We start from the raw sequence: 27170 nt of genomic DNA on the forward strand, positions 1-27170 counted from the left end.
TGTGTTTTTACTCTCATACTCTAAAATGTCCCCATTGACATGCAGTATACGACTATCACATTGCAACGGTTGGAGTTAAAAATCTTCATTTGTGTTCTACTGAAGAAACAAAGTCATCTATATCTTGGATGCCCTGAGGGTAAGCAGATAAACATAAAAAAATCGTTTTTGGGTGAACTATCCCTTTAAATTTATTTTTTATCAGTTTATTATATTTCCAGGGCCGTTATTACTGGGACAAAATATGTAAAAGCCAATTAAATGTCTGCTTTTATCGGTCTTTATTAGTTTTTATTTGCTCACCACAACCTGGGGATGTTCTTAACAGCTTAAAAACAAAACCACAAAAAAAAATTACACCATCTCTAACAATTTATTACTCTGAATTCACAACATGATATACAAAAGTAAAGATTTCAAAAAGCACAGAATACATTTTAACAGCCAAAATGGAAGAAAAGAAACTTCACAAACGAAGTAATGCAAAGTTCCACCTGGAAACCAGAGATACACGTCTACAGTACAGGTAAACAGGTATGTGTTTGGATACAGATACAAGAGAATGGCACAAAGTTCACAGACCTGTCCAGAGAAGGGGGAATTCAATTCAACAGCTAATATAATCGCCAGTTCACTCCAGTAAGGCACACAGACACTGGGGTTTGAGGGAGGTTGTCTAAAACTATTTAAGCCACTGGTCCACATGTCAATGCTCAGATGTATTGACATGAATAGGATGTTTGCATGACACAATAAACAGTTACAATTCAATATCAAGGCATATGACACAACTCATTAGTGCTAAATAATTAGTACCCAAGTACCTGCTTTATGGTTCTTTTGGACCTCAGATCATGAAACAAACCTCCTTTGTGCGAAATCCTGATGGTTCATATCCATTAATCATGAAATTAAAGCGAAGGGGAAACTCCCACTCCACGTAGAGCCCTGTGATACAGATGAAAAGTCGCTGTACTTAGTCTTTATGTACTCAAGACACCAGCAATAACTCATCGCACTATATTTCCTCATTGATAAAACCACAATTTTACTAGGAGGAAAAAAATGACATCAAATTGTTGTTGTTTGGGCTTTTGTTTCAAATGCACCCATGTGTAATGGCACTGTCCCTCGACAGGCAGTACGTCTTCTAGTTACAAATAAAATTTACCCCACAACCATATTAACCATATAATCTTTGGCCAAAATAAATATATCTGGGGTATAATATAATACAACAGCATTACTGAAAAGACCACACACAAAATACGCAAAACTCCACACATACAGAGAGAAGGGTGACTGTTGGCATAAAAATCAGGTCTTTGAAGAAGAATTAATGCCAGAGTGCTTCTCGCAATCTGTTTCAGCATCAGGAAATTTGTGCTGGCCATAAAAGTATCTGCCCTGTTCCTGGAACCACTGAGAGACGCACACACACACACACACACACAATAGATGAAATGGATAATAGAAATAATAATATAATGATATAATATAAATGAAGTCTGAACGAAAGCTCTTTAAGATGTATTGACATAATACCATATACTTTATGTAATAAGAAAGAAGCATGTTTAAAATAAGTGTTTCAAGTTTGTGTAGTAGTGCTTTATACTTGTCCATAGCTTGTGCCAACTATGGCTTACAAAATATAGAATGTGTGCATTTAGTCCAATTTTACTTCTCTGAAAAAATGAAATTAACTCGCATTGGTCAAGTCAAACAAACAATATCCAAAGTACAGCTGACGAGCTACTAAAAAAAATTATGAAAATAAAAATGGCTACCTTTGTTTGTTTATTGATTTAGGCCTCCGCTAACAGACCTAATAAAATTCTTGTGTCTGTGCAGTACCATTATGTCTGACAGCAGCTACATGACTTCTGCAGGAGAGAAAAGGAGATGATTGTCAATTTAAATCACAGCCTAATCTTTTGTGAAAGCTTGTCCGCTCTGCGCCTTCTAGTATCCTTTTTGTGTAGCTTCACCCAGTTGAAACACTCATGCATTTGGCAATACTGAGGGAGAAACACGAAGGACGGGACACAGCAGAGGAGCAAATCTATGGAACTGGAATGGGGAGAATAACCGGGGCGGAGTCAACGCGAAAAGTTGTCCTGCTTCTCACTGAGTGAAGACCTCCTGATGTAGGTCGAGCAGGATGCGGGTGAAGTTGTTGATTGGTCCGATCGCGCTAAGTGTCATGGAAGCATCCTGCCCCCACAGCAAGTTGGGCCCAAACACCACAGCCAGGTTGGCATTGGTCATCTTATTGACTGCACTCTCAGCAGATACCTGCAAATCAACAGAAGGGATATGTGTTGCTACATTGAGTTTTAGCAGGTAGTACAATTATCAGCTATTTTTGTAAGGAAAACCTTTAATTAAAAAAATGGTATGTGGGGAATTTTTTTTTAAAGTGAAAGTTTTAGAGCACATTTTTTTAATATCAAGCTCAATAAATGTGGGTTTGTTACTACCAATCTGGACAGTATCAAAAACCTACTTTATACTACTAAATTTAAGGTGCATATGACCTTTTTAAAATCCAATGAGGAGAGAGGGCTGGTACATTGTACAACAGACAGTGGGTTGCAGCTTTCTTATTCCTGCTTTTAACATTTATTTCACACTGGTTTTAGTTCTTTTTTTATTAATCATTACTTGATTAATACCTTAACATACAGAGAGAATACTATATAAGAATTATTAAATTATATGAATAAGGTACAGAGCCCCTAAAGGGACCGTTGCAAAAATATACAGACTATCGTGTGCACATAAGAAACTTTGGTGTGCTCACGAGAAATATTTCATGTGCGCACAGATTTTTTTTTGCGCGCTCACACGTTACAATTTCCGTTTTATGTATACTGTCTATAACATAAGAAAATGAGAGTATGGATGCACATGACTTAATAAAGATGTATTTACTTGAAACCGGTGTAAAAATATGGGTCGCATTGGTCTGAACAAAAACAGCAGAGGAGTTGAATGAAAATGTAAATTCAATCTCTGGCAGTAGATTGCGCTTATGAAACGGCACAAATATATTGGTATAATGCAGAAGAAGGTTACCTCTGTAAACAAAGCACTTTATTTGGCATTATTCATTGGAACATTGAGTAACTCATTTTTATGTGGTTCAATACTGAATCAAGTATCATTGAATTTGCCCTTCCCTGATATTGAGCTAGTCAAATAGTTCCACACTTCTCACATGTTCATCATGCAGGGCTGCCTGTCCATCTAAAAATATTTTTTTTCAATCAGTAGCGCTGTTTTGTTCTGGCTTAGGCATCACATAAAGTACTCAATTTTGTAAGAATAGCATGGTGCCATTACAAAAAAATGTCCATGTTTAATTCAAGTACTTTCAAGGACCTGAGTTTATTTTCACAGACTTTCCAGTTCTTGAATTCATGTGTCTGAAATGTAAGTACTTTCAAGAAGAGTGGGAACCCTTAGTGTCTGGTTCCCAGAGGATAAAGGATTCAAAATCTCTAAACCCCTTCTTTCCAAGAGCCTACTCTGCTCTGATTGGACAGACGGCAGGTCAAAGTAGACATTGCTGGCATTTTGCAAAAATTTAGTTCTTTCTTTTGGGAGACAACTCCATTTATCGTGCACTTTGATCTTTGAAACTTTGTAGACCTCTTACATTCATAAATAGTTATTATTACACACTACATGAAAGGTAATATCTGAAAAAGCATAATAGGGCGCTTTAAATAAAGAAATTTAAAATAAATGTAAACATTAAAAAATAAGTTATATTTAAAATTCTATTCAAAGATCAGGTCAAGTGCAGAGAACAAAAAAATACAGGGAAAACATTGATTGTGATGTAAGGAGAGGATTTTTAATAAATTATTTTTAAAAAGTCACAACTTTTCAGTAAAAAATCTGTATTGTCGAACATTGCTGATTATGATAAGTATTACCTGAGCAAGGAACTGTATGAGGAAGCGCAGTGATGCATAGTTCTCTTCAGGAAGTGACATCAGCATGTTCCGAATCCTTTCTGCCTGAGACTCAGTGTCAACATCTGATAACACACAAGGAACTGTAAATTGTTTGCATGCAAAAATATGTTTTTAGCAAATCAGTTAACAAATGTCAGAATAGGTGGTGTACAGACGTGTTTGTGTGTGTGTGAGCTGCTGTTATTTGGAGGTGGTATTTGAGTGTGTTGTGTGTTTGTGTTCTCACTGCGGAAGTTGACAATATCATTGTAGAGCTGGTAGGTGAGCAGCGGCTCTGGCAGTTCTCGCAGGAACATCTTTAGAATCACAGCTGCCAAGTGGACATTGTCCAGCTGAGAGAAACTCACTTCCTCTCCTAAAACGCACACACACGCAACATTCTGAGGACTGATGTTGAACGATCTTATGAACAGGAAATGTTTACAGAGCATCACATGACTTTACCAGAATTATATTTCAGCTTAATATCCTTAACCAAAGAAACATTTGCAGAACGCCGGAATATTCCCTCTGTCTGGAGACCTACAAATGAAGATGGAAATGAAATTCACATTCTCAAATAAGCAAAGCAAATACATAAATGAATACTTTTACAATAATCTATAATCAATTAGGCATAACATTCCTATGACTGTAACCAGAGCTAACCAGACAATTTCAATCCATGAAGGCAAAAAAGTATATATAAAGCAGTAAAAGACCAACCGTTCTCTTGCAGGTATCCAACAGTTTCACGCATGACTAGTGGAATTCCCTCCGAATCTGCCACCCTGTGTCTCAATCTGATTACAGCCAACAACACCAACAAAAAACTCCATCTTAATAAGTAAAGCTCCTACCAAAAAAAAACTCTAAATGGCAATGGCAGGGTCAAGAGTACATTCAGTCCTAACTCAAGAATGGAGGTGCTTCATCATGCTTTTCCTCAGTAACAGTAGCTGTGCGAGATGTGAGAGGAAAAGTATAAGGAGAACTCACGCTGACAGCGGGACACCAAACTGCTGGAAAGGAAGAGGAGGACTATGGGGGGGAGAGATCGGTCCAGGGATGACAGACGGCTTCAGAGACAGACGGATCTTATCATCATACCTACACAAAGAAACTATTGACTGAATTTCTGTGGGGCTAAAAAAATTGTCCAAGTAGACATACATACATGTATAACTGCATATATGAAAGCATGAAATTGTATATATCATTTCTTACTCTCTGACTCTGTTGGGAATCACCAGCTGATCACACTTCACAACCTCCTCCAGCTCACTCAAATAATTTATGTAATTTATCTTCTGGCCAAACTTAAAGCTGTAATATGAAGTGAAGAATACAGGCTGTGAGATCTATTTTAATCAGAATAAAACAGAACCTTACGGAAGACAAGTTCTTCATATTAAGCATAGTGTGGCACTGACCTGATGATGGGTTTGAAGAGAATAAGGATGGTTCTGATAAACATGGTGGGATGGACGATGTACAGCGCCTTGATATTTTTCTTATACCTGCAACAGACACAGCGATACTGAAGCTTGAGAGAACCAAGCTCAAGTGTACTTCTGTTAAAGCACTTATGAACCACTCACTAACAAAAGCATCACTCACTTCCTGTCAAACTCCCGATAGGCATCTCGAAGCCAGCTGAGAGAGGGCTTGTTCTCACTGGTCAGACCATGATGGAAGTAGATGAGGGTATAATCACTCTCCACATACTTATCAAGAGTCTGCTTCAAATACCTGCACACAAATATCAATCAATCAATAAATTCACACCAAAACGTCACGTTAGACACTAAAACAAACAGAAGTGCACTTATGAGACTTATATTGTGTCATCTGTCAACTGCTAAAACTTCAGGTTTCATTTAAACACTTTATAGTCTGTGACATTTGCTCTAGATTTCATTACACATGCATTATCCTCTCAGACAACTCATGAAGTTCATAATAAGGAACTTTTCCTGAGGTGTAAGACATCTGTCTCGATTTCACTTCATTAAAAACTTCAATGCATTTAGAGCATTGTGGTGATTTGACCGCTGAACACATGATTGATTTATTACTCAGCATATACTGAGTGGTTGACATTTATGCAAACAACGAAGGAAGGAAAACCTCGAGAATATGAAATGAAAACAATTCAGTTGTGCTAAGGTATAGACATTTTGCCATTTTAAACTAACTTTAATTGTCTTTTTTCTAGACTAATCCCTGAAAAACTGCCAAGTGATGTGACATTAGCCCTATTGGGATGGTAATTGTCTCTCACGTGGAAGTCAGTGATAAAACTCATGGCGTAATGACGATTTATTCACGGTGAAGGAGCGAGTTTTGTGATCCTGCGCACCTGGGAACGCGCTGCTCACGTAGTCAATAACTTGATTTTATGCTGTAAATAAAATGTCATATGCTTGGTATAAGAAGAATAAATGCATATTTAATTTAATAATAGGAAAATAATATCCTAATTATTATTTCATTATTTAAATCTGTTTTAAAATAGGAAGATATATAGACACACATTATTGTTAAAATGGTCTTGTATTTTATCTCAAAATATTCATTTTATTCCACATGGAAATGAGTGGCAATAAGTTAATACAGCCTCTTATTTGCATGAGGTAAACATAATGCTGCTTGGTTATTTTAACTTATATAATCGCTGCCGTGATAGCACATTTCAAATGTTTACGACACACTTTTCTTCTTTTTATTTTTTGAGCGGTGATGAAATATATTGCTCTTGTAAATCCTTGGCAGCATTTCAGTAATAAAAGTCTAGATGTTTAAAATGCATCCAAATTAAAGCGAAGCACAATCGTACGGTGCTCTGCAGTGATCAAAAAGGATATAAATAGTGAATTTTGAAGTGATATATTCTTGAAAACTCAGAGATGTGGATTCGGACGACAGTTAAATTACCACACAATCTTGGTGTTTGTCAAAAAAACAGTAGGTAATGATTTTTACGCTGGTGCTGGGAGAAAAACACTGACATTCTGCATTCGGACAGCAATAAAATCACTAACTAGCCCCTGTCAATGATGAAAATACCTTATGACCCCAATAGAAACAATTAACGTCCGAATAGGGCTATAGTCCCCTAGTTACACAGACCATGCTAAAACCTAGTCCCAGACTAAAATGCATGTTTAAGCTGTTGTTTTAACAACTGTTCATATCTTAAAATGTCGGTGCCATTATTTTTGTCTCAAGATGCACACCAGAAAAGTTTTTTTAAAGGCACGTTTATAAAAGCTACTTAAATGTCCTAATTAAACTAAGCCCTGTCTATGAAACCAGGCCAGTGTTTTATCTTTTTTTTTTATAAAAATGACATTCATTTTATTCTACTGAAATTAGTTTCATATTAAGTACATGAATGTGGTGAACAAAATTGTGCTATATATAAAATATAAATATAAAATTATTTATTATAAAAAATCTAAATCCACATAGTGTTATATCTTTTGACAATTTTTCCAGGATGTAAGAATAAATCAATATATTTAATTAACATATCAATTAACACCTAAATATATTAGGATTAACCAAATAAACTGCACAAGAAAACTGAAAACATCAGTTGACAACTCAAAAGTGCTGTTTATATCTTCTCTTTCCCCCCCCTAAGGACAACTTCTCTCCTTGAATCATAATCAATGTTTTCCCTGTACTTTTTTGTTCTCTGCACTTGACCTTGATCTTTAAAGTGTCTTGTGCTCATCTACGCATGATAGCCTAGACAAATAATAAACAATGTCATTTCAACCACATATAATTAGAAAGAAGGCAACGCATAGCAGACGCAGCGTATTAAGCCCAGCTTGATGAAGTACATAAATCAAGTAAGAGCAGTGACGCTTACATGAGAAGTTTATGATGATCAAGCTGATGTTGGAGGGGCAGGCGACAAGCGTTAAAAACGATGACCTTCCGACCAAAGTTATCATCACCTATAAAGAAAGATCAAGAACTTTAGAACTAGAATAAATGCTAGCTGGTGATACTTATGCTTTTAATAACACCTCACCTGCCACCTCGACAATCTGATGTCTGGCAATGTCATAGAAGGGGTCGTCCCAGGACAGATGTGACGTGTCACCAAGACTTTTAATGTCTGAAGCTAGAAGAAAGAATATAATGAATACCATATTTCAAACAAATAAAAAAATATATATTTTTACAGACTTATTCCTAAAATATAATTTGAATGTAAAATTATACATATTAAATTATTAATGCATCTCTTAATGTATTTTGTCTCTCATGGATTAAAAGTAATGCATGGCAGTATTCTGTAAGGCCTACAATATTACAGTCAGAGATGATACATGGAAACAGGGCTTGACTAGCCTGGCGTGGCCATACTCAATTCTAGTCAGAATATGAGTCTGGTGCCGCTCCATTGAGCTTTGATTATGGGGCGTGTTTCAACCGAGCCAGGAAAGACCTCAATTGGATAGACCCACAACCAATCAGAGCAACGGAGCGACGCGTAACGTTAGTTGTCAAATGTCAACAGAACTCAACTGCACTGTGTTACCAAGTCTGTGTTTTTCTCCATGTCCGCGGGTTGAAGCGACCCCAATTATGTGATTATATAAACCCAGGAATGCGAATTTTAGCAGGCAACCTTGCCAAAATAACATATTTTGCCAACCAAACGCCATTTTTTTCCGGAGAACACCCCGGAAAGTTATAGTTTTGGGCTATAGTTTTGAGTAGCAATTGTGCGCGACATTGCAAAAACACTTGGAAACCCTGTCTGCACGCACGCTGGATTAAGTAACGTTACAAGAAAAAGATGAGTGTAAACGATCTTTGCCAGTAATAAAATAATTTAAGGATACACAGAGTACTTACCAACACGATCATCGTTTCTGAGAGAAATAGTAAAGGTGAATGCATATACGAACAAGTTCTCCGTTTAGGATAAAAGCAAATTCAACCCAAGAGCCTTCGATGACGTGGATGATTACGTTACTGTTGATCATCGGTCCATCATCGTCTAAAGCCCGCCCTGATGATTTCATTGGTCCGAACAGTTTCTGTTCGGGCATAATTCCTCCTCTATGGAGCGAGTCCAGACCGAATTGCCCGAGCAAAAAAAATTCTGGGCGGGGCTAAATTCGGCTGGCATCCAGGCAAGGGCTTGACATTAACATCTGCCAATATATATTTTAATTGTGGTCATCGTCCTCGGTAAAAGTGGTAAAGTGTGTTTCTGGGTGTGTGCCTGTGTCGTAAGCGTGTGTGTGCTGTATGACTAAGGCTGCATGACTACTTGAGTTCTCTGCTGGCTCTTAAATAGGCAGTGACAATTATGTCATCTGGAAGGTTTCAGCTTCATTTCCTTCTAAATATAGCAAGCATATGATTGGAATTCATGATAAAAATGGTTAGTTCTTCTTGGCAATTACTTCCTTTTGCTCACACAGCTTTATTTTCCAAAACAAAGTGTGATTCTGCGAAAAGAAATTGAAACATTATTATTCTCCTGTATGACAATTTCCACTCACGTGCACTCACCGGATTTGCTCAGGCTAACAGGGTCATCTGGTGGCCACTGTTTGTCCTGTACCAGTTTGAGCTGGTCCAGGGCAGCACTAGGAGAGTCGTCTCCTCCCAGATCATCTTGAAGGTCCACCAACAGGTCAGAGGACATGATGGTCCTCTAAGACAACACAATTCACACACAACGTTACAATACTGAGATCTGCAAAAGCTCAGTTCCCTTCACATTAGGTTCCTGTCCATCCAGCATAAGTCTGTGCAAATGCAGCGTTTCACATGCATGCACACACTTGCTTGAACATTATTTGGCTGACTCACATGGGTGACCACAATGACAAATGCTGAACAAGTCCTTTGAGTTTGTTTTTTAATGACATAACATTAGAAATGGAACAATATGAATTTCGTTTTCTGGCTTACTGATTCATACATTTAGGTAACACTTTATTTTATAGTGCATTGTTATGTTACATGTACTAACAGTAAATTCTGCATAATTACAAGCAACTAACCCTAAAAAAAGTAGTAAGTACAGTACATCTTCAATATTGCTCAGTATTTAAAAATATATGATTACACTGTAACCTGGGCATTTACAATAATGCAAGTGCCCATGCACAACATTATTGATTGTTTTATTTAAAGCATAGTCGGTTCAGCCTCATACAACAGCTTTGTGTTATTCATAAATGACACCGCTAATAGGAAGCAGTTGTGGAAACAAATGTGAAGTTTTTTTATTGCAACTATTTCTTCATTGCAGTAATATTGCATTCAAAAGAACCGGTAAATTGTTGCATTGCATTCCATTCTGTTAAATTAGCAAATCAGGTCTATTAAATAAAGATTGAATTAAAAAGATTGCATGGTTAAAAAAAGGATTTGTTTCTAGATCACATCCATGTGCAATTGTGCATTCAATCGTATGGTAAATAGACTACTATCTACCATTAATCTCATTTGCTGAGCTCTTCATAAAACACAGTGCATTTATTTGAAAGCCTGCCCATAGATTTCATGGAGAAAATCGTGTAGTGGACTAAGTCTTTTCATTAACAAACAGGCATTCAAACATTAATGCGCATAAAAAAGAACATTACTCCCCTATGCAATGTAAATAATCCACACCGTCAAGCCATAATCCTGATGATCACAATATCAATCTTCTCGTGTCGGCAGGGTCAAGCTTTGTGGAACTAAACTAAACCTAAATTCGTCAAAATATAATTATTTATTACATTCTAATTATATTTTGTAAATATTCTTTTAGTATTAAAATATTGTGGCATTGTGAATGTGCTATATTTTTGTTATCTGTATGTGTGTAACTAGCTGTAGGGCTACTAAATGCAGGCGTCAGTAGTAGGGCTCAGACAGTGATCTGCTGTGACAGTCCCTCGCTTTGGTGCCGCGCGGCAATGTGGCCGTCCAGCCGTATACTGACAAGAAATCTCAGTTTTACCCTATGCTCCTATTTTTAGCCTTAACCTTAGCAGAGCCAGCTTCACATTTACTATGACAGTCTTCATTCTGCTGTGGAAACCCACCTCCATTTCTCTAAATAATAAGATAACAAACATTCTTCAGGTGACGTAACCCCAGGTCATTAATCTGTCGCTCTGATTAAAGAACATGGCTTATCTCAGTTATGCAGCCTTGTTGTAGATACTGACAGCAATCTTGCTATAGTCGTCGAAATCATATAGAGAAGCTCTCATCATTCTTAAGTAGCTAGTTGCTGAACTATATTTGATGTCAGTACTTGATCATATATCCTTTGGTTCTGACCAAACAGCACCCGTCCAAAATCAGTCCTGTTCCACTCTACGATGGTTCTCTAATTCATTACCCAGTTCACAAGATCATCAGCAAAAACAATGCGCCTCATTCACAGTTGTGCTTCAGAGGCTTCAAGACTGCAGCCAGTGAAGTCAACCAGCGCTTCAGACAGAAACAGAGACCCTAAAGAGAGCCTAAAACAAGAGACTTAAAGAAACCCCAACACCTCCAAAATAATGTACGCTTTCTAAAAGACTGTAGCCTTATAAGGCCACAATAATAATAAAATGCCAGTATAAAATTATTGTCTAGTGCTTTTCTCATGTACCAATGGCCTTATAAACAAACAAGGTACAACCAAGATTTCACTATTGTTTATAACCTCATCAATAATACTACAGAAAGAAGAAAACATTGGGATCTGTGCTCATAGCTTGCTTTCTTCTTCCCATTCATCTGGTAGTTTATCTGTGGCAGGTAAGTCTTCTGTCAGACGCCACTCATACCAACTCCATTCTGCTGCACCAATCCCCTTTCATAAATTACTAAATGCTAAAAAACTATTGCAAATGGAACAATTATCTGTTGTGTTTCTAGTCTAGTGGAGCCATTTAGCATGGTTCAGATGTGCTCAGCACATCTACCACAGAATAATCTGCAGAATGAAGTACATTACATTAAAGCAAAGCAGAGTGAGTGGTGAGATTCTGCTCATCTCTCTGCAGTGTTGCCATCCACACATGGATCCAGAGGAGAGAAAACACAACAAATGATCTCATTAGTAAATGGGGAGATTTTAGGTAAAAAACTGTGAAGGTAGTGAAGGATTTACCATTACTAGTTCATTCTACATGGCCCTGCGGTGAGACAAATGTAAGTCTCTCAATTAATATGAGGCCATAAAAGCTGCATGCATAATAATCATAAAGAACAAATGGCTGTTTAAAATAGTTTTAGATGAAATATATCATGTTACACTGCAGGACAGGACACGTCATCATCCCAAACAAAGATTCACTAAAGGCGTAAAAAAGAGGACACTGAATGTGAGCGTTTTTGTTGAGCTGCGTGTATCGTTGACTGTAAACAGGGTAACTATAGCCAAGATTTCAAGCCCATACACATAGTAGTTTATCTGTGACAAGTCAGTAATCCTGAGTGTCTTCAAAACCCGCTCATTCCAGCGGTTATCCGAGCTTTTAAAGCGCTAGGGTTAAATGGCAAACGTTTACTCTTTTCCGTCGTCTGGTCTAGTCAACACGTCTAGACTCCTGCTCAGGACAGATATTGTCGGATTCCCCAGCGTTTCTAAGGAAACGCAACATCTGGATACGCAACCGTGTGTTACCCAGCAAGAACAGTCAACATGCAGGCGTGTGATTTAAATAATACGCAACAGATGACCTCTCAAGTGACGGCGTTAAAGCAAAAATGTTGCTCATATTGGTTCGTTGTGATCAGTCGACAGTCTGCTAAGCTAACTAACGTTAGCTGCAACCCTTTTTCATCTTGACTTAACAGGACGGAAATTCTAACAAGTGCTGCCCTGCCGTACGGCTAGAGGCTTATGCGGCTCAGAGGGAACGCGCTGAGCAAACCCTGCAGGTTTTATGAAATCAAATAAGGAGAAATTAATTTACCTATTTTTCAGCGCTCCCTATTGAAGTCTTCACAACTCTGTCAATCTTGCAAATTTCATGCGGGACTTCCGGTTTGCGATCCGTGTAGTTCAGTGCAGTTCAATGCAAACAGCCCGGATGCAGCAGCAGGAGGAGGAGAACGTATGGCCACGCCCCCAGGAATATGTTGTTATTATAACGGCTGAACAACAGGTAAAATGGGCCACTTATTAGTATATTACCTTGAGCAGGATTAAATGTATATAGGCTACACGTGTTAAACTGCTTTTGTGTGTTCTGTCAGGTCTGAACAGCCTAAGAGCTATTTAAAATGTCAGAAGTTTCCTCCATGTCAACAACACCCCTTCATTAGGGACCACTGAATCGGAGCAACACCATCATTGCGAGCAAAACAACAGATGGTATTTTAGTGAATTACAATTACATATTAAGAATTACAGTTTTGGGGGGTGTTCTAATCATAAAGTGGGACACTTGGTGGGGTGGGAGATAAAATAGGGCAAAACTACAATAACAAATAAGCATCATACCTGCTAAAGTATACTAGTTACAGACTCCAAAACCAGAAATGTAATACTGATAAATATAAGCTATGTTTCTTGCGATTACCCTAAAACTGCTTGACATTTATTTTAGCATTGGATGACATTTTGGTGAAAAGGTGATAGAGAGCATTCAGTGAAAATGCACAGCCTCACAAATTATCTTGGAAGAGGAAAAACAATTTTATTAAATTAATCTTAATAATAATTTTCTCTGCATTCCATATACATAAATGCAAATTTACTAAAAGTAACATTTATGGTCTTTTAATTGCTAGCATTTTTCTTCTTTTAAAGCATCTCAACGAAACAGCCGTTTTCGACAGCTCTAAAAGAAGAGCATCTTTGGTGCCTGTTGTAATCATACCCTCGAAATTGTGATCAGTCACATGTCACTGTTCCTTCTCTATTTATGTGGCAAGAACCTGATATTTAATTTAACTGATCTCGAAACCAGAATTACATCGGTTTCATTATAAAGAAGAGGCCTGCCCATTCTCACTGTCAACACACAGAAAGAAACTCCATGTTAACACACTGGTATCAACATACAAAGAATTCAGATTTATTAATCAATTTGCAAGTGTGCATTTCTTGTGTGGTTTTCCAGGTTGGAAGATCACTCATCATCTGCCGAGCCTGTTTTGTCAATGACTTTTTTCATCCAGCGACGCATACGGAATAAGTGCGTGTAGAATCCATATTTGCCATCACGATCACAGCCCTCACCCCACGACACAATGCCAATCTGATACCACCGCTTATCTGTAGGACTCTGTGGGCAGTAATAGGTTTTAAAAGGACAAGATGTATAAGTATAGTTGTGTTATACCAGCAAAAAGAGCTTTATAAGTCATTGGCATGTCAAACTTGTTGGAGGAGAGAAGAATATATTATACATTATTATACCTTCATCACAAAAGGCCCTCCACTGTCTCCTTCACAAGCATCACCTCTTGTTGTATCATCTGGCAAGTAACCTATAAAACAAAAGATGACCTTGCCGTGACACCTGAGAGCAAAAGCATCTCTCGAATTTACAGAACCTGAACTGTCTAGGGTCTAAAGACCACGCAGAAATGAAGAATATGATGAGTCTTACCCGCACAGAACATGTTGTCAGTGATGATGACAGAGGTGGAATTGCGACAGATGCTCTGTTCCACAATGGGCAGATGAATCTGTTGCAGCACTAATGGAAGATTTGTTGGGTTTGATGTCCATGATTCTCTGAGGTTCCCCCAGCCAGTTACACGGCCCTTGAAACCTGCAAACATTAAACTTCAGAGAGAAAATCTGTCAATTACAGCTATGTGTAAACTGTCTGTTTGTTTCAAAGATATGCTAAAATGCATTTTCCAAAGATCTATATTCCCCAAGAAATACGCTGTTAGTGAGTTTCACCATAAATAAAGGCGAACAAATGCATAAAATGACCCCTTTCAAGAAGCATCTCTATAGTGTGAATTTTCAAAATCTGCGTTTCTTATCATGTAGCCTGCTTAAACTTCACCCTTTTCTTACAATCCACTGCAAACTTGCATTCAATTCTGCCTCCATCCAATCAACAACCGATGAGTAGAACCGATTCCCTACCCCTACCCCAAATCTGACGCTTCTGTTTCATTGCAACTTTAAATATATATATTGCACAGTATTGTTTTTTCTTACTTCTTTGCGATGCTCTTGGTGGGCAGACAGACAGGGTGGATCTCATTTGTGAAGACTAAAGGCTTCTTCATGTGCAGAAGAGCAATGTCTCGGTTCAGGTTTTCCTTCCAGTTATATTTAGGGTGGACAATGATTTCATCAATGGCCGCAATCTTCTCAGTGCCCCTCTCATACCTGACTCAACAGGAAAGAGTTTAAAACAGCTTAATTTCCTGTAAACAGAGTGCAGTCAAATGAAACAAAATATATGTAGGATTTATAGAATCTTTAAGAGGCCTCACTTGGTACGAGAGTGTTTTCCAAGGCGGACGATGATATCGTTGATGGTGAAGTTCTTGTTCCACGGTGGGTAGAGAATGCAGTGGGCCGCAGTGAGAATCCATTCATCACTGATCAGACTGGCTCCACACAGTAGCTCCTGAGGACTACGCTTATATAACATCACCTGCCTGCAAATAACATCCAACATAATATACAACCTGCAGCATTAGATGTCAAGATATCTGAACGTTTAAAACAGCGCATATGATGATGTATTCACCATGGAGCACTGGCAATTTCAGCCTCGTCTCCTCCCACTATTCTGCTTCCAGTGTATGACAACAGTAGATCCTTCTCATTCTTATCTTCTTTGTTGATCTTCTCAAACAAGGGGCGCACTCCACACTCTGACAAAAGACAGTTTAATCTTAATCATCAGTTGATTATACAAGATATCAAACCCCTTGATAACAGACGGTGAAGGTATCAGACTCTTACCTTGCTCTCCTTTGCCAAAGCTGCGTGGGTTAAAGAAAGCTTTTCTTTTGCTGTCGAGAGTTGTTCTCTCTCGACCACCCCCTTCCTCTACAAACTTGTCCAGAGGGGCATCTAAGAAGGAATGACAAAGAGAAAATGATTTTCAGTGTGAGAGGATTTGTCTAATGCATTTGAAAGTCACAAATTATGACAATCCTAATTAAAAGACTCTTGGTCAAGATGTCTCTTTCAATCAAGGTCCAAAGTTCAAGGGAAGAAATTAATAGTTCTAGTTGTTAACGTGTGTGTGTTTGTAGAAGGTGGTTCTGCTCACTCACCACACAACTCTAAGTCACAGTAATCAATGGTAATGTTTCCGCCTGCTTCTTTTACGTAGCACCAGGGACCCTCCAGATCTCCATCTGGGTTTCTGCAGTGGTTCTTCACCAGTTGAACTTGAGGCAGAAACTCTTTTCCTTTAATCAAGGCTTGCACTTCTGCTGCACTCCACTGCAGGCAGGTGCGACCCCCCAGTGACACAGACAAATCCCCTGTGTAGGTCTCCCCATTTCCACCCAGACATTCACTCTTAGCAGAACGCCCTTCAGCTTTCACAGTAGGAGGTTGTGGTGGGGGAACAACAGTCTCACCTGAGGAGGAAAGAGTGGGATGATCAGCCTGGTGGACTAGCATAACTGGATGGAATGGAAATGTAGAAACATTTTTGTATCCATGCTCAAGTATAACATGTGCCATAAACAAGGAACAAACACTTGCTATCAGATATAGTAATATGTGTTTTATTAATTCAGTGGTCATTTAGCAGATCCAAAGCAACATCAAGTACACTTATTATTACAGCGATAATTTCTCCTGAGCCATTTGGTTCAACGACACCACGGTGATGGCTCAACTTTCTGGTTGCCAGAGCAAAGCTTTAGTTATTGCACCACAGCACATTTTGCAGTAAGGTTTTAGTTTTTTAATTTTCTCTACCGCATTTTGGCACACTGCAGAACTCCCTCCTGACTGTCGGGTCTCTTGTAAAACACCATGGGCCTTCTTTGCTCTTATCTGGGTTTCTGCAAAAGTTCTCCGGTAGCTTCAGCTCTGTCGCATTCAATTCGCTAGAGGGGGAAACAAATGGGTCATAAGACAAAAGAGCTGCTGCAACATCACTAGAGGCATGTAAAGCTCAATATATTGAAAACAAAACAGCCTCTTCTTTACTGAAAGCATTTGTGTTTTCTTAACAATCAACATTAAATGGTTTCGCCAATACTGAGAGATGACAGTTGCTGTACTGTTAAAGGTAGATCAACACAAGAACAACAAAGAGTGCAGAAGTACATACTGAATCCTGTGGGGGAAGTTGCTTGTCCAGTACTGGCACGACTTTCCAGACTTGGTGAGAGACACCCTACCAGCGTATTTTTCACCAATATTAATGAAACAGTCTCCTGTCAACAGGGTTATTATAGTTAAAACTAACACTAAAACTGAAACCATAAAAACATTTCTTACTTGAAATAAAATAAACATTACCTGAAATAAAATAAAAACCGTAAACTTATTTTATTTCAGCTACTTGCCAAAGCGACACTTCTCATTCTTATTTAGTTTAACTTGATGTACTACTAGAATAACTAAAACTGAAATAAAAACTTTAAAAACTAAAATTATATAAAAAAACGGAAAATATAAACATAAAAACTCATTCAGAAATATTAGTAAAAACTAGAACAATGATACAAAAACAACACTGTCAATCAAAAATCCAAAAATTAATAGGGTTATGAGTCAGTCACTAGCTTTTACCAAAAATGTCTTTGTGTTACGAGAAGGATAAATTCTAATTTTACAAACATTTTCTATTGTGAGAGTAAGTATGCATCACTCTTACCCTCTGCATGCACACATATTCTCAAACTTTTGATATGTGCTGGTGTTCTGATTAATTTTGTTCCCTCACAGGCTGTGGAAAAAAAGATACAAACGAGAGATATATATGACATCTAACAGAGTTCCCAGGTCAGCAGTTCTTCTGTGGAATTGGGCTACTATTGCCACTAAATTTGCTATTTTAGATATGGGAGTGCCATAATTTGAGTTTTGCTGTTCGGGCTAGTTTAATTGGCCACTTGGCAACCCTGATACAAATACACTCATTTTAATTTGTATATTGAGCAGGGAAAGCCAGTGAAAATGCACTTTGTCCCTGGTTCAATACAACTGTTTACACAAAATGTTGTCACTGTTTACACTGAAACTTTCTGTAAAGTGATATATATTCTTACCCAAATATTTTGCCCAAAAAATGTCCTGTGGGGAAATGGAAGAAATCATTAAACATAAAATCTAGATAAAAGGATTTATACCATACCTCAAATGCCTGTAATCTCATAAAGATATATGATATATACTTATATATTGAAAAAGAAAAAATGAAAACACAGATCGAGATTTAAATATATTTCCACATAATTTAATTTGGGGCTAATGCGTCTACAACACAAAGTGCTTTCTCACCGTTTTATCAACTCTCTCAAACACTTCCCGAGCTTCCTCGTGGTCACAAATCTCTTCCACACACTCTCTCTCCAGATTACCTGGTTTCATCTCCTCAAAAAGGCTGTTAGCCCTCTTTGTCCGAATGATCTGAGAGGCATCCTTATTGTCAATGAACACTGAAACACAAAAGCCTAAATTTCTCAAAAAACATCTGGGCTCACATACTATAATATGTATTATCATAGGATAAATTTGTACTTAGTTTGCTAGGGCCTTATTAGCCAAATGGCAGAGAAATCTCAGTAAATTATACCTACCTTCATGACACAACGTGAGCTGGAGAACTTGTCCGAGAAGTAGGGAGAGAAGGAGAAGCGCTGGTTTTGCTCCCATACTTGGTGATGGCCGAGCCTGTAATCCTGAAAAAACTTGGAGCATCTCACCAAATCTGTCACACACTCAGTTGGAAAAGCCCAGAGCTGCAGTTACTGGAGTCACCAAGTTAATATTGAACTACAAGAGTTCAAAGAGAACAAACTGTCTGAACTCTTTTCACAAAAAAAGCCTGTCTCTTCTGTATCAGATCTCTCTTTTATCAATGTGGAACATTCTTTGCTTTCTGAGGAACATGAATCACAGATTTTAATTAAAACAAGATAACTTCATATCTCCAAAGTGACGTTAATTCATGTGTGAGGACATATACACATTCGAATATTTATATTATAACAAAACTCTCCAAAAACAAATTGGATTAAATATTTTACACAGTGCTTTGTTCTTTAAATATAAACTATACTTTGTTATTTAAGTGTATGGATTTTTGTTGCCAATCAACAGAAATAGCTTTCATTTTGAAATTATGATCCTATCTATGTAGCTGAAGAGCTCCATTAACTATCTTATCTACTTGGTGTCTAGTGCTTATAATTTCCTCTAATAATAATACTTATGTATTTATGTAAAAAGTACAAACATAGTATTTTACTTTAACAGTTAACGTGTGAAAGACGTGATCACAACAGATGCAAGTATATCGTTGAATTTCCTCTTGTATTAGCTCATTTCCCAACACAGCTGTGTTTTGCTGATGTACTTGTACAATGTCTGTATAAACAGTGATGAAACAAGGTCCACTGCGCACAGGAGTCAATATTTACTGATACGTGCCACAAACACTTCTAAAAATCAAAGAACAGCAAGACATAAATTTAGCATAGCTTATACATTTATTTCACAAAGGTTGTATTTTTCTTTGGTGTGAGACATTATATGAAGAGATTATATTTGAAATCGAAACACTTTAGTGTCACAGCCCTGTCTCTATTTCTACAGTTTCTGCCACGGAACTTAGACCATCCTGACCTTGTAATATGACCAAACAACTATTAGCATCCTGTTCTGGAACTACAATACAGTCACTACTGGCATCATTTTCCTGCACAACTATGCATTCAGCATTAGCTTCCTGTTCCTGAATTTCTATACACTTAGAAGTCTGTTCTTGCACTACTATACACTTGGTATTTTCATCTGAGACAATAATCTCGATGATATTCTCACTGAGCTCAATTCGTTCAAGCCCCTTCTCTGCTCCTTTTTCCAAAACAATTGTGCCATGGTGGTACGTGCCAGAGTCCAAAATGGCACCTTCAGGGTGAGACACTATAGCGAAGTCCTCTGAGGCTTGAACGTATGCCACAGTCTGTCCCTCCTCCAAACTGCTGCAGTCAGTCCTACCGGGCTCACCCTCTGCTTTCTGGCCTGACCCTTTGGGTCGACCTCGTGTCGGCAATGCGTGACCAGAGTCTGAGTGGTGTTTGTGCGACTGCAGATGCCGCTGTAGACTCTGCATCATCGTGTATTTGGCTCCGCACACCTGGCAAACATGTGGCCTCTCTTCCAGGTGAGACTTTAGGTGGCGCCGGAGTTTGGTTGCCATCGTGTACCCTTTCCCACACTGTTCACATTTATAGGGCCTGTCTCCTGTGTGCAGCCGTTCATGGGCCCGCAGCGTGTGAGGGTCCCGTAAAGCCTTACCACAGACAGGACACAGATACACCTCACCCGTGTGTGAAATCAGGTGCCGGCGCAGTTCAGGCACTTGAGAAAAGCGCAGGTCGCAGTGGTCGCACTTGTAGGGTTTCTCTCCCGTGTGGATGCGCATGTGTCCCAGCAGATTGCCACGTTGGCGAAAGCTCTTGTCACAGTGCTGGCAGATGTACGGCCGTTCTCCGGTGTGCAGACGCATGTGGTTCCTCAAAGAGCCAGAATTGGCCAGTTCTTTACTGCACTCTGGACACTTGACCTTGGGAGCCTGGTAGTCTGGCTCTTTTGTCCGGTGGACTTCTCTGTGTACGCGTAGCGAGGGCCGGCGAGCAAAAGCTTTTCCACAGATGTCACAGACGAACGGTTTCTCGCCTGAGTGGAGAACCTGGTGCTCCTTGAGGTCCCGTTTTAAGCCATAGCTTTTGTCACAGTGCTGGCATTGAAACGGCCTCTGACCGCGATGCATTAGCAGGTGGGCTTGGAAGCTCTCCTGTGAACTGTATGGTTTGCCACACTCTGTGCACATGTACGGCTTCTGATTTTGATGCGTGAATTTGTGTTTCTTCAGATGGCACAGCTGAAAGAAGCTCTTGTCACACTCGTCACATTTGTACTTCCTCTCTCGGATAATAAAGTGAGGAAAATCCTGCTCATTTTGCTCCATGTTGGAATCCTCATTAATATACGTAGTCTGCATTGTGTTGTCTTTGTTATTCAAGAGCTTTTTCTTGCTGCTTAGGTCTGACCTGTTCTTTGGATCTTGTCGTTTGCAGATGCGGTTGACTGACGAGTGCACTTTTCGAGGTTTAGTGGCAAGGCGAGAGCTGACTCTTAGGCTTCTCTCTGGCTTCAAATGTTCTGATGAGCTCTGGGCTTGTGATGTGCTCACACTGATGCTCTGAATCTCTTCTCTTGCAGGACGCTCATCGATCTGCTCAACTTCACTCTCCCTGTGTGCCTCATCCGCCCCATTCTGCTCCAGGACACTGAAATTACAGGCTCTAGAGTCCTGCACAAGATTTTTCACCTTGATAGGAGGTTTTGTATCCTCTTGTGTGGGACTTTGAACAGGATCTGTAAGAGGATAAAACTTTGCACATTTTCAAAAGCATAACATCATATCACGGACCTCTTACAGCACAAATATTAGGCATAAACTTACATGAACAGCCAGAGAGTTGATCTAAAGCGATGGCCTCTAGAGCTTCATCTTGATCTCTGCTTTCACAGGCTTTTCCTTGCAGGACTTGTTCTTCAAAAGAGGCTTCTTGTTGGTCTTCCCAGAGGAGCAGTTCTGTTCCTGGCTGAATGTCCTGACAGACCCTGAGGCCCAATCTTCCATCCACCTCAAGTTTACTTACATTGCTCTCTCTCTCACTCGGAGTGCTACAGGCAAACCTGCGAAGGCAGTTAAACAAGTCTGATTATATAATATCTTGATATAAAGTAAGACTTTACAATTCATCTAACCTTTCACCCTAGAAACTAGGTCCATCCACCCATCTCATACCTGTACTTAATGCAGTTCATTATCAGACATATATTGTTATAATTACTGTTTTTATTTTTTGAGTGGACTTTTACTTATATTTTATTCTATTGTGTCTATTTATTTATTTATTTGTCTATTTATTACATGTGTATAGTATGTGTTTTTGTGTGAACTGTGAGTACTTTACTGTCCTTATGTATTGCTGCTAATGCACTTCAGTTTCCCATGTGGGATAAATAAAGTACCGTCCTACCTAGTAATTGTACTAAATATAAATAATGAATGAATTCTGGCTTAGGCCTATTTCGATAATTGATTAAATTGCGTTATTATATCTAATCACATTTATTAGACATAACCACGGTAATTGTACAGTTTAAATTGCAATCATTTTTAGCCAAATATTTTAGCCAAATAAAAAACACTGTTGTAAAGTACATAAAGTAGTCAAAGGTCTTCCATCATGCGAAATGACGGTTTGTCAGTTTAATCAGACTGCATATTATTATATTATATTATGTAAATATACATCTTTACATCATTAAATTAAATCATGTGAGCCTGTTTTATTATGATTGTTATATTATATACTGTTACAAGTATATATATATATATATAATGCATGAACAAAACAGAATTAAATTATTAATTGCAATTATTGTCAGCACAAAATTCATGATAGTGACAGGTCTATTCTGGATAAACTTACCTCATCCAGTACATTTCCTCTGAGATTTCTCCTCTTTTGAACACATTTTGGCATGTATTTTGCAGCTCCTGGAGAATAAGAACACATATTTACTTCTTACTTTGAGCTATTACTTAACACATCTTATTTAACTCTAGGAACTGCTCTTGTGGTCCCATTTGAACAAAGTAATGCTTCTGAAAACATAATTGCAATATCAGGTGAGAAGTAAATTAAGTAAATGCTGCTAATGTCTCTAATCACATTTGCTATAGTGGTGCTAAACAAATAAGCCTGTCAGCTGTATGGTTCAAAATGAAATTTGAAACAGTGGTATGCATACCTCCTCTTTTTCCTTCCTGATCATTTTGTCAGTTTCCTCCAGACCTAGCAGAGTGCCTTTCTCTAGCACTCGCCCAACACACCACAGACCCAACTGTCCATCTTCAGCCAGAGAAGGACCCAGGGTCAGCCCTCGCGGTACTGATCTCAGCACACTGTGGATGGAGTCTCTCATACTCCCAGAGCCTTTATCCCTCCAAAAGTCTGTTGCCACTAGATAAATTAAAAAAAAACCACCACAATAAGACAAGGTGGTACTCTCATACTTTCATTTTGAAAGCTGTAGTTAAAAGCAAGGATGGATGGACAACACTTACAAAACAAACACCACTAATTATTGATGAATGGATGTTATTTGGCTGTGCACTTAGATTTTTTTATTAAGTTAACTTTATTTTTCTTTCTATTATATTTTGTTTATTTTATTACATTGTTGTTTTTCAGATCCATAAATATAAATATACACTGTTTGGTCCATTATAATTTATTCTGGTTTTACAGTTGTAACAATAATGGTTGCAACTATTGGTCATTTTTGTAAAGTGCACAATTTTCATTAAAAATTGTAAATGTAAGAATTTGTTTTTCTTCTGTTAGTAAGTATATAAAGCAATATGCAGTTGGTAATCTAGAGAGTATTATGGAGATCAGAGCTAGCTGATGCCAAAAACATAATGGAGTAAACTGCAATTTCCTATAGATCTTCAGAAAATATGTTTTTGCTGAGTATGTATAAAGCGTCTTTATAGATGCAGGTTGTGCTAAAACCCAGCGTTCATCGAGTAACTTAGATAACTGGTAGAATCTGCAAACATAAGCATGAGAATCATTTTCAACCAACTCAGGACTATATTTCCTCTGCGCATTGGCCACTCGAGGGTCTTGTTTATCCATCCAAAACTCCGGGAAAATTATCGTTCTCCAGCCAACGGTGCATCGACCGGAAGTCAGGTAGCAGAGCTGACTGTTACAGAGAAACAGTTCCCTCTAGAAACAACTACGCTGCACTCACCCTCCCCAAACAAAGCTTAAAGTTCGTTTTGTAGGCCTATGTATTGTAAAATAATATGTTCATGACTATAATATAAATACATTTAGCACATTTTGGCAAAGTGTCGTATATACAGGTGTAGACGTTTCTTGGTCTGTCCTTTATGTATTTTAACTACAGAACCAGGAGAAGATCCAATGACTGTTTAATTTGTCATGTTCAAGATAGTCGACGTGCGTAAATGTTACTCTATGATTAGCTGTGTATTTATATAAATGATTTATTAAACATTTATAAATGACCTTTATTGTTTTCGTTTGAGATCTTTCCTGGTTGTGAATGTGGTGAAAAGTTAAACTTATATTATTTATTTTTTTCTAAGCTATGTTTAAATCTTTGGTTTTAAATTAAACGTTATGTTTTAGACTTCAAAAACAGCCTGAAGGCAGACAAACTTGCTAGCACAAGGTGGCGCTAGAGACACATTTTCTCCCTCAGGCGGGAGATGAGAGGAGAGGGGGAGAACAAGGTCACACAATGTACAGACAGTCCTTGTGGACGTTTTTTTTATGGGGGTGAGGACAAGTATAGTTTAAGTATGAAACATCATCTGATGGTTTCTGATTTTCCAATATTCTGATATATTTTTCTGTTTGACTTTTTACAGTTTGCCTACAGTGTCAGTACAAACGCAAAACAAGACAGACACTTAGCCTACTGTATATCAGATACTGCTTGGTCATTCTACATGTTTTCAATTCAACAAGTTCTAACTGGTCTAACATGTTCACTTAGCCTACTTGCAGATGCACAATATTCCAGAACAACTTTATCACTCCATTAGAGCCTATTAGAAAATAAACTATTGTTTATCAGATTATTTTGCTATTTGCTACTTTTGTATTGAAAGTATCGAAGGGCATTATGCTGTATACATTTTGAAGAAAGTGCATTGACAGTAGGCTAAAATACTTTTAGATGATGTGAGCTGGTCTTCTTTGTCATTATATATATATATTTATATACAGGTGCTGGTCATATAATTAGAATATAATCAAAAAGTTGATTTATTTAACTAATTCCATTCAAAAAGTGAAACTTGTATATTATATTCATTCATTACACACAGACTGATATATTTCAAATGTTTTTTTATTTTATTTTTATTTTAATGATTATAACTGACAACTAAGGAAAAAATCCCAAATTCAGTATCTCAGAAAATTAGAATACTACTTAAGACTAATACAAAGAAAGGATTTTTAGAAATCTTGGCCAACTGAAAAGTATGAACATGAAAAGTATGAGCATGTACAGCACTCAATACTTAGTTGGGGCTCCTTTTGCCTGAATTACTGCAGCAATGCGGCGTGGCATGGAGTCGATCAGTCTGTGGCACTGCTCAGGTGTTATGAGAGCCCAGGTTGCTCTGATAGTGGCCTTCAGCTCTTCTGCATTGTTGGGTCTGGCATATCGCATCTTCCTCTTCACAATACCCCATAGATTTTCTATGGAGTTAAGGTCAGGCGAGTTTGCTGGCCAATTAAGAACAGGGATACCATGGTCCTTAAACCAGGTACTGGTTGGTTTGGCACTGTGTGCAGGTGCCAAGTCCTGTTGGAAAATGAAATCTGCATCTCCATAAAGTTGGTCAGCAGCAGGAAGCATGAAGTGCTCTAAAACTTCCTGGTATACAGCTGCGTTGACCTTGGACCTCAGAAAACACAGCGGACTAGTGTTGTTTTTGGCGGCCTGTTTTCATTTTAGTTTTAGTCTAGTCTTTGTGTCAAGCTGTCATTTTAGTTTTTATTAGTTTTAGTCATAGTCATACTCTTTTTAGTCTAGTCAAGTTTTAGTCGACTAAAAGTCTGAGCATTTTAGTCTTATTTTAGTCAGAATTATCTATGACTATTTTCGTCTAGTTTTAGTCGACGAAAACTGATGACATTTTAGTCAAGTTTTAGTCAATGCAAATTGTATTTTAGTCTCTTTTTAGTAATGCAATTCTATTTAACCCAGTCAATGTAGTATAAGTACGTATTATAGACAAAACCAAAATCTTCTTTTAGCCAAACCCATTTCAAACAATGTTATCTTATTATATTATTGTTACCTTACAGACTCAAGAATACATCCATTCCAGACACGGAAGACGCTCTGATTTGAAGTTACAACATATTTATTTTACCAACTAAACATGTTAAAAGTACACACACATACATTTAAATTAAATAAATAAAAACATTGAGATGTCTCTTAAGGTTTGTGGTGTTTTTTCCTGTGATTTTTGTGGCCACATTTTTCCCTATCTATTTCCACAACACCCGTTTTATTTTCCACTTCAATGTAATAAAAGTTTTTCCAAATGTCTTAATAAGAATAAATGCATTTTTAATTTAATAATAGGAAAATAATTTCCAAATTATTATTTAATTATTTAAATATGTTTAAAATTAGACCCACATTATAGTTAAAATGTTTTTCTGTCTTGTATTTTATCTCAAAATAAAGGATGTAATTTTATTCCACATGGAAATGAGTGGAAATAAGTGAATATAGCCTCTTATTTGCTTATGAGGTATTCATAATGCTGTGGTTATTTCAACATATATAATTGCTGCCGTTATAACGGCACATTTCAAATGTTTACGTGCTTTTCTTTCTTTCTTTTTTTGAGCGGTGATGAAATATCTTGCTCTTGTAAATACTTACCAATATTTCAGTAATACAAGTCTAGATCTTTAAAATGCATCCAGATAACAGCGAAGCACAGCCGCACGGTGCTCTGCAGTGGCCAAAAAGGATATAAACCGTGAATTCTGAAGTGATTGAAAACTCAGAGATGTGGATTCAGACGGCACCCCACGACCTTGGTGTTTGTCAAACAGTAATTCAGTTAGGTAATTCGGCCGGAGATTTTTACACGGGTGGTGGGAGAAAAACACTGATATTCTGCATTAAGACGACAATAAAATCACTGACTAGCCCCTGTAAATGATGAAGACACCTTACGACCGCAGGACAAACAATTACCGTCCGAATAGGGCTTACGAACCCCGACTGGCCGGCCATAGGACCCGTTCACTCACCGGAGACGCCGCGCGAGTGGGGTTTGAAGAGAGTGATGTCACCTGCGTCTGCGCAGTGAGACCTGATGCAGCCCCTGAATGAGACGCACAGAAATACTGCAAAATAAAAACACGACTTTTCGTCTCGTCTCATTTTCG

General features: G+C 38.0%; 2 protein-coding genes across 2 annotated transcripts; both read right to left on the bottom strand.

The window, feature by feature from the left end:
* Positions 1-263: 263 nt before the first annotated feature.
* Positions 264-12951, bottom strand: arhgap1 (Rho GTPase activating protein 1). Its single transcript, XM_079810451.1, has 13 exons — positions 12920-12951; positions 9516-9658; positions 8017-8109; positions 7852-7939; positions 5589-5720; positions 5402-5488; positions 5196-5294; positions 4968-5078; positions 4695-4771; positions 4434-4511; positions 4216-4344; positions 3948-4051; positions 264-2298 (listed from the first exon to the last, which is right to left on the bottom strand). The coding sequence occupies exons 2-13, from the start codon at positions 9649-9651 to the stop codon at positions 2128-2130; spliced, it is 1305 nt and encodes a 434-aa protein (XP_079666577.1). The 5' UTR covers positions 9652-9658; positions 12920-12951; the 3' UTR covers positions 264-2127.
* Positions 12952-13301: 350 nt separating this feature from the next.
* On the bottom strand, positions 13302-23887 carry f2 (coagulation factor II (thrombin)). Its single transcript, XM_079803764.1, has 20 exons — positions 23794-23887; positions 22954-23165; positions 22632-22699; positions 21593-21828; positions 19695-21504; positions 19552-19562; positions 18699-18839; positions 18400-18557; positions 18168-18192; positions 17774-17845; positions 17225-17330; positions 16867-16997; positions 16209-16520; positions 15892-16002; positions 15674-15800; positions 15414-15581; positions 15133-15306; positions 14564-14742; positions 14371-14441; positions 13302-14236 (listed from the first exon to the last, which is right to left on the bottom strand). The coding sequence occupies exons 1-20, from the start codon at positions 23816-23818 to the stop codon at positions 14081-14083; spliced, it is 4293 nt and encodes a 1430-aa protein (XP_079659890.1). The 5' UTR covers positions 23819-23887; the 3' UTR covers positions 13302-14080.
* Positions 23888-27170: the final 3283 nt, after the last annotated feature.

Source organism: Gobio gobio (genome assembly GCF_949357685.1).
Source record: "Gobio gobio genome assembly, chromosome: 2".
Classification (NCBI taxonomy): Eukaryota; Metazoa; Chordata; class Actinopteri; order Cypriniformes; family Gobionidae; genus Gobio; species Gobio gobio.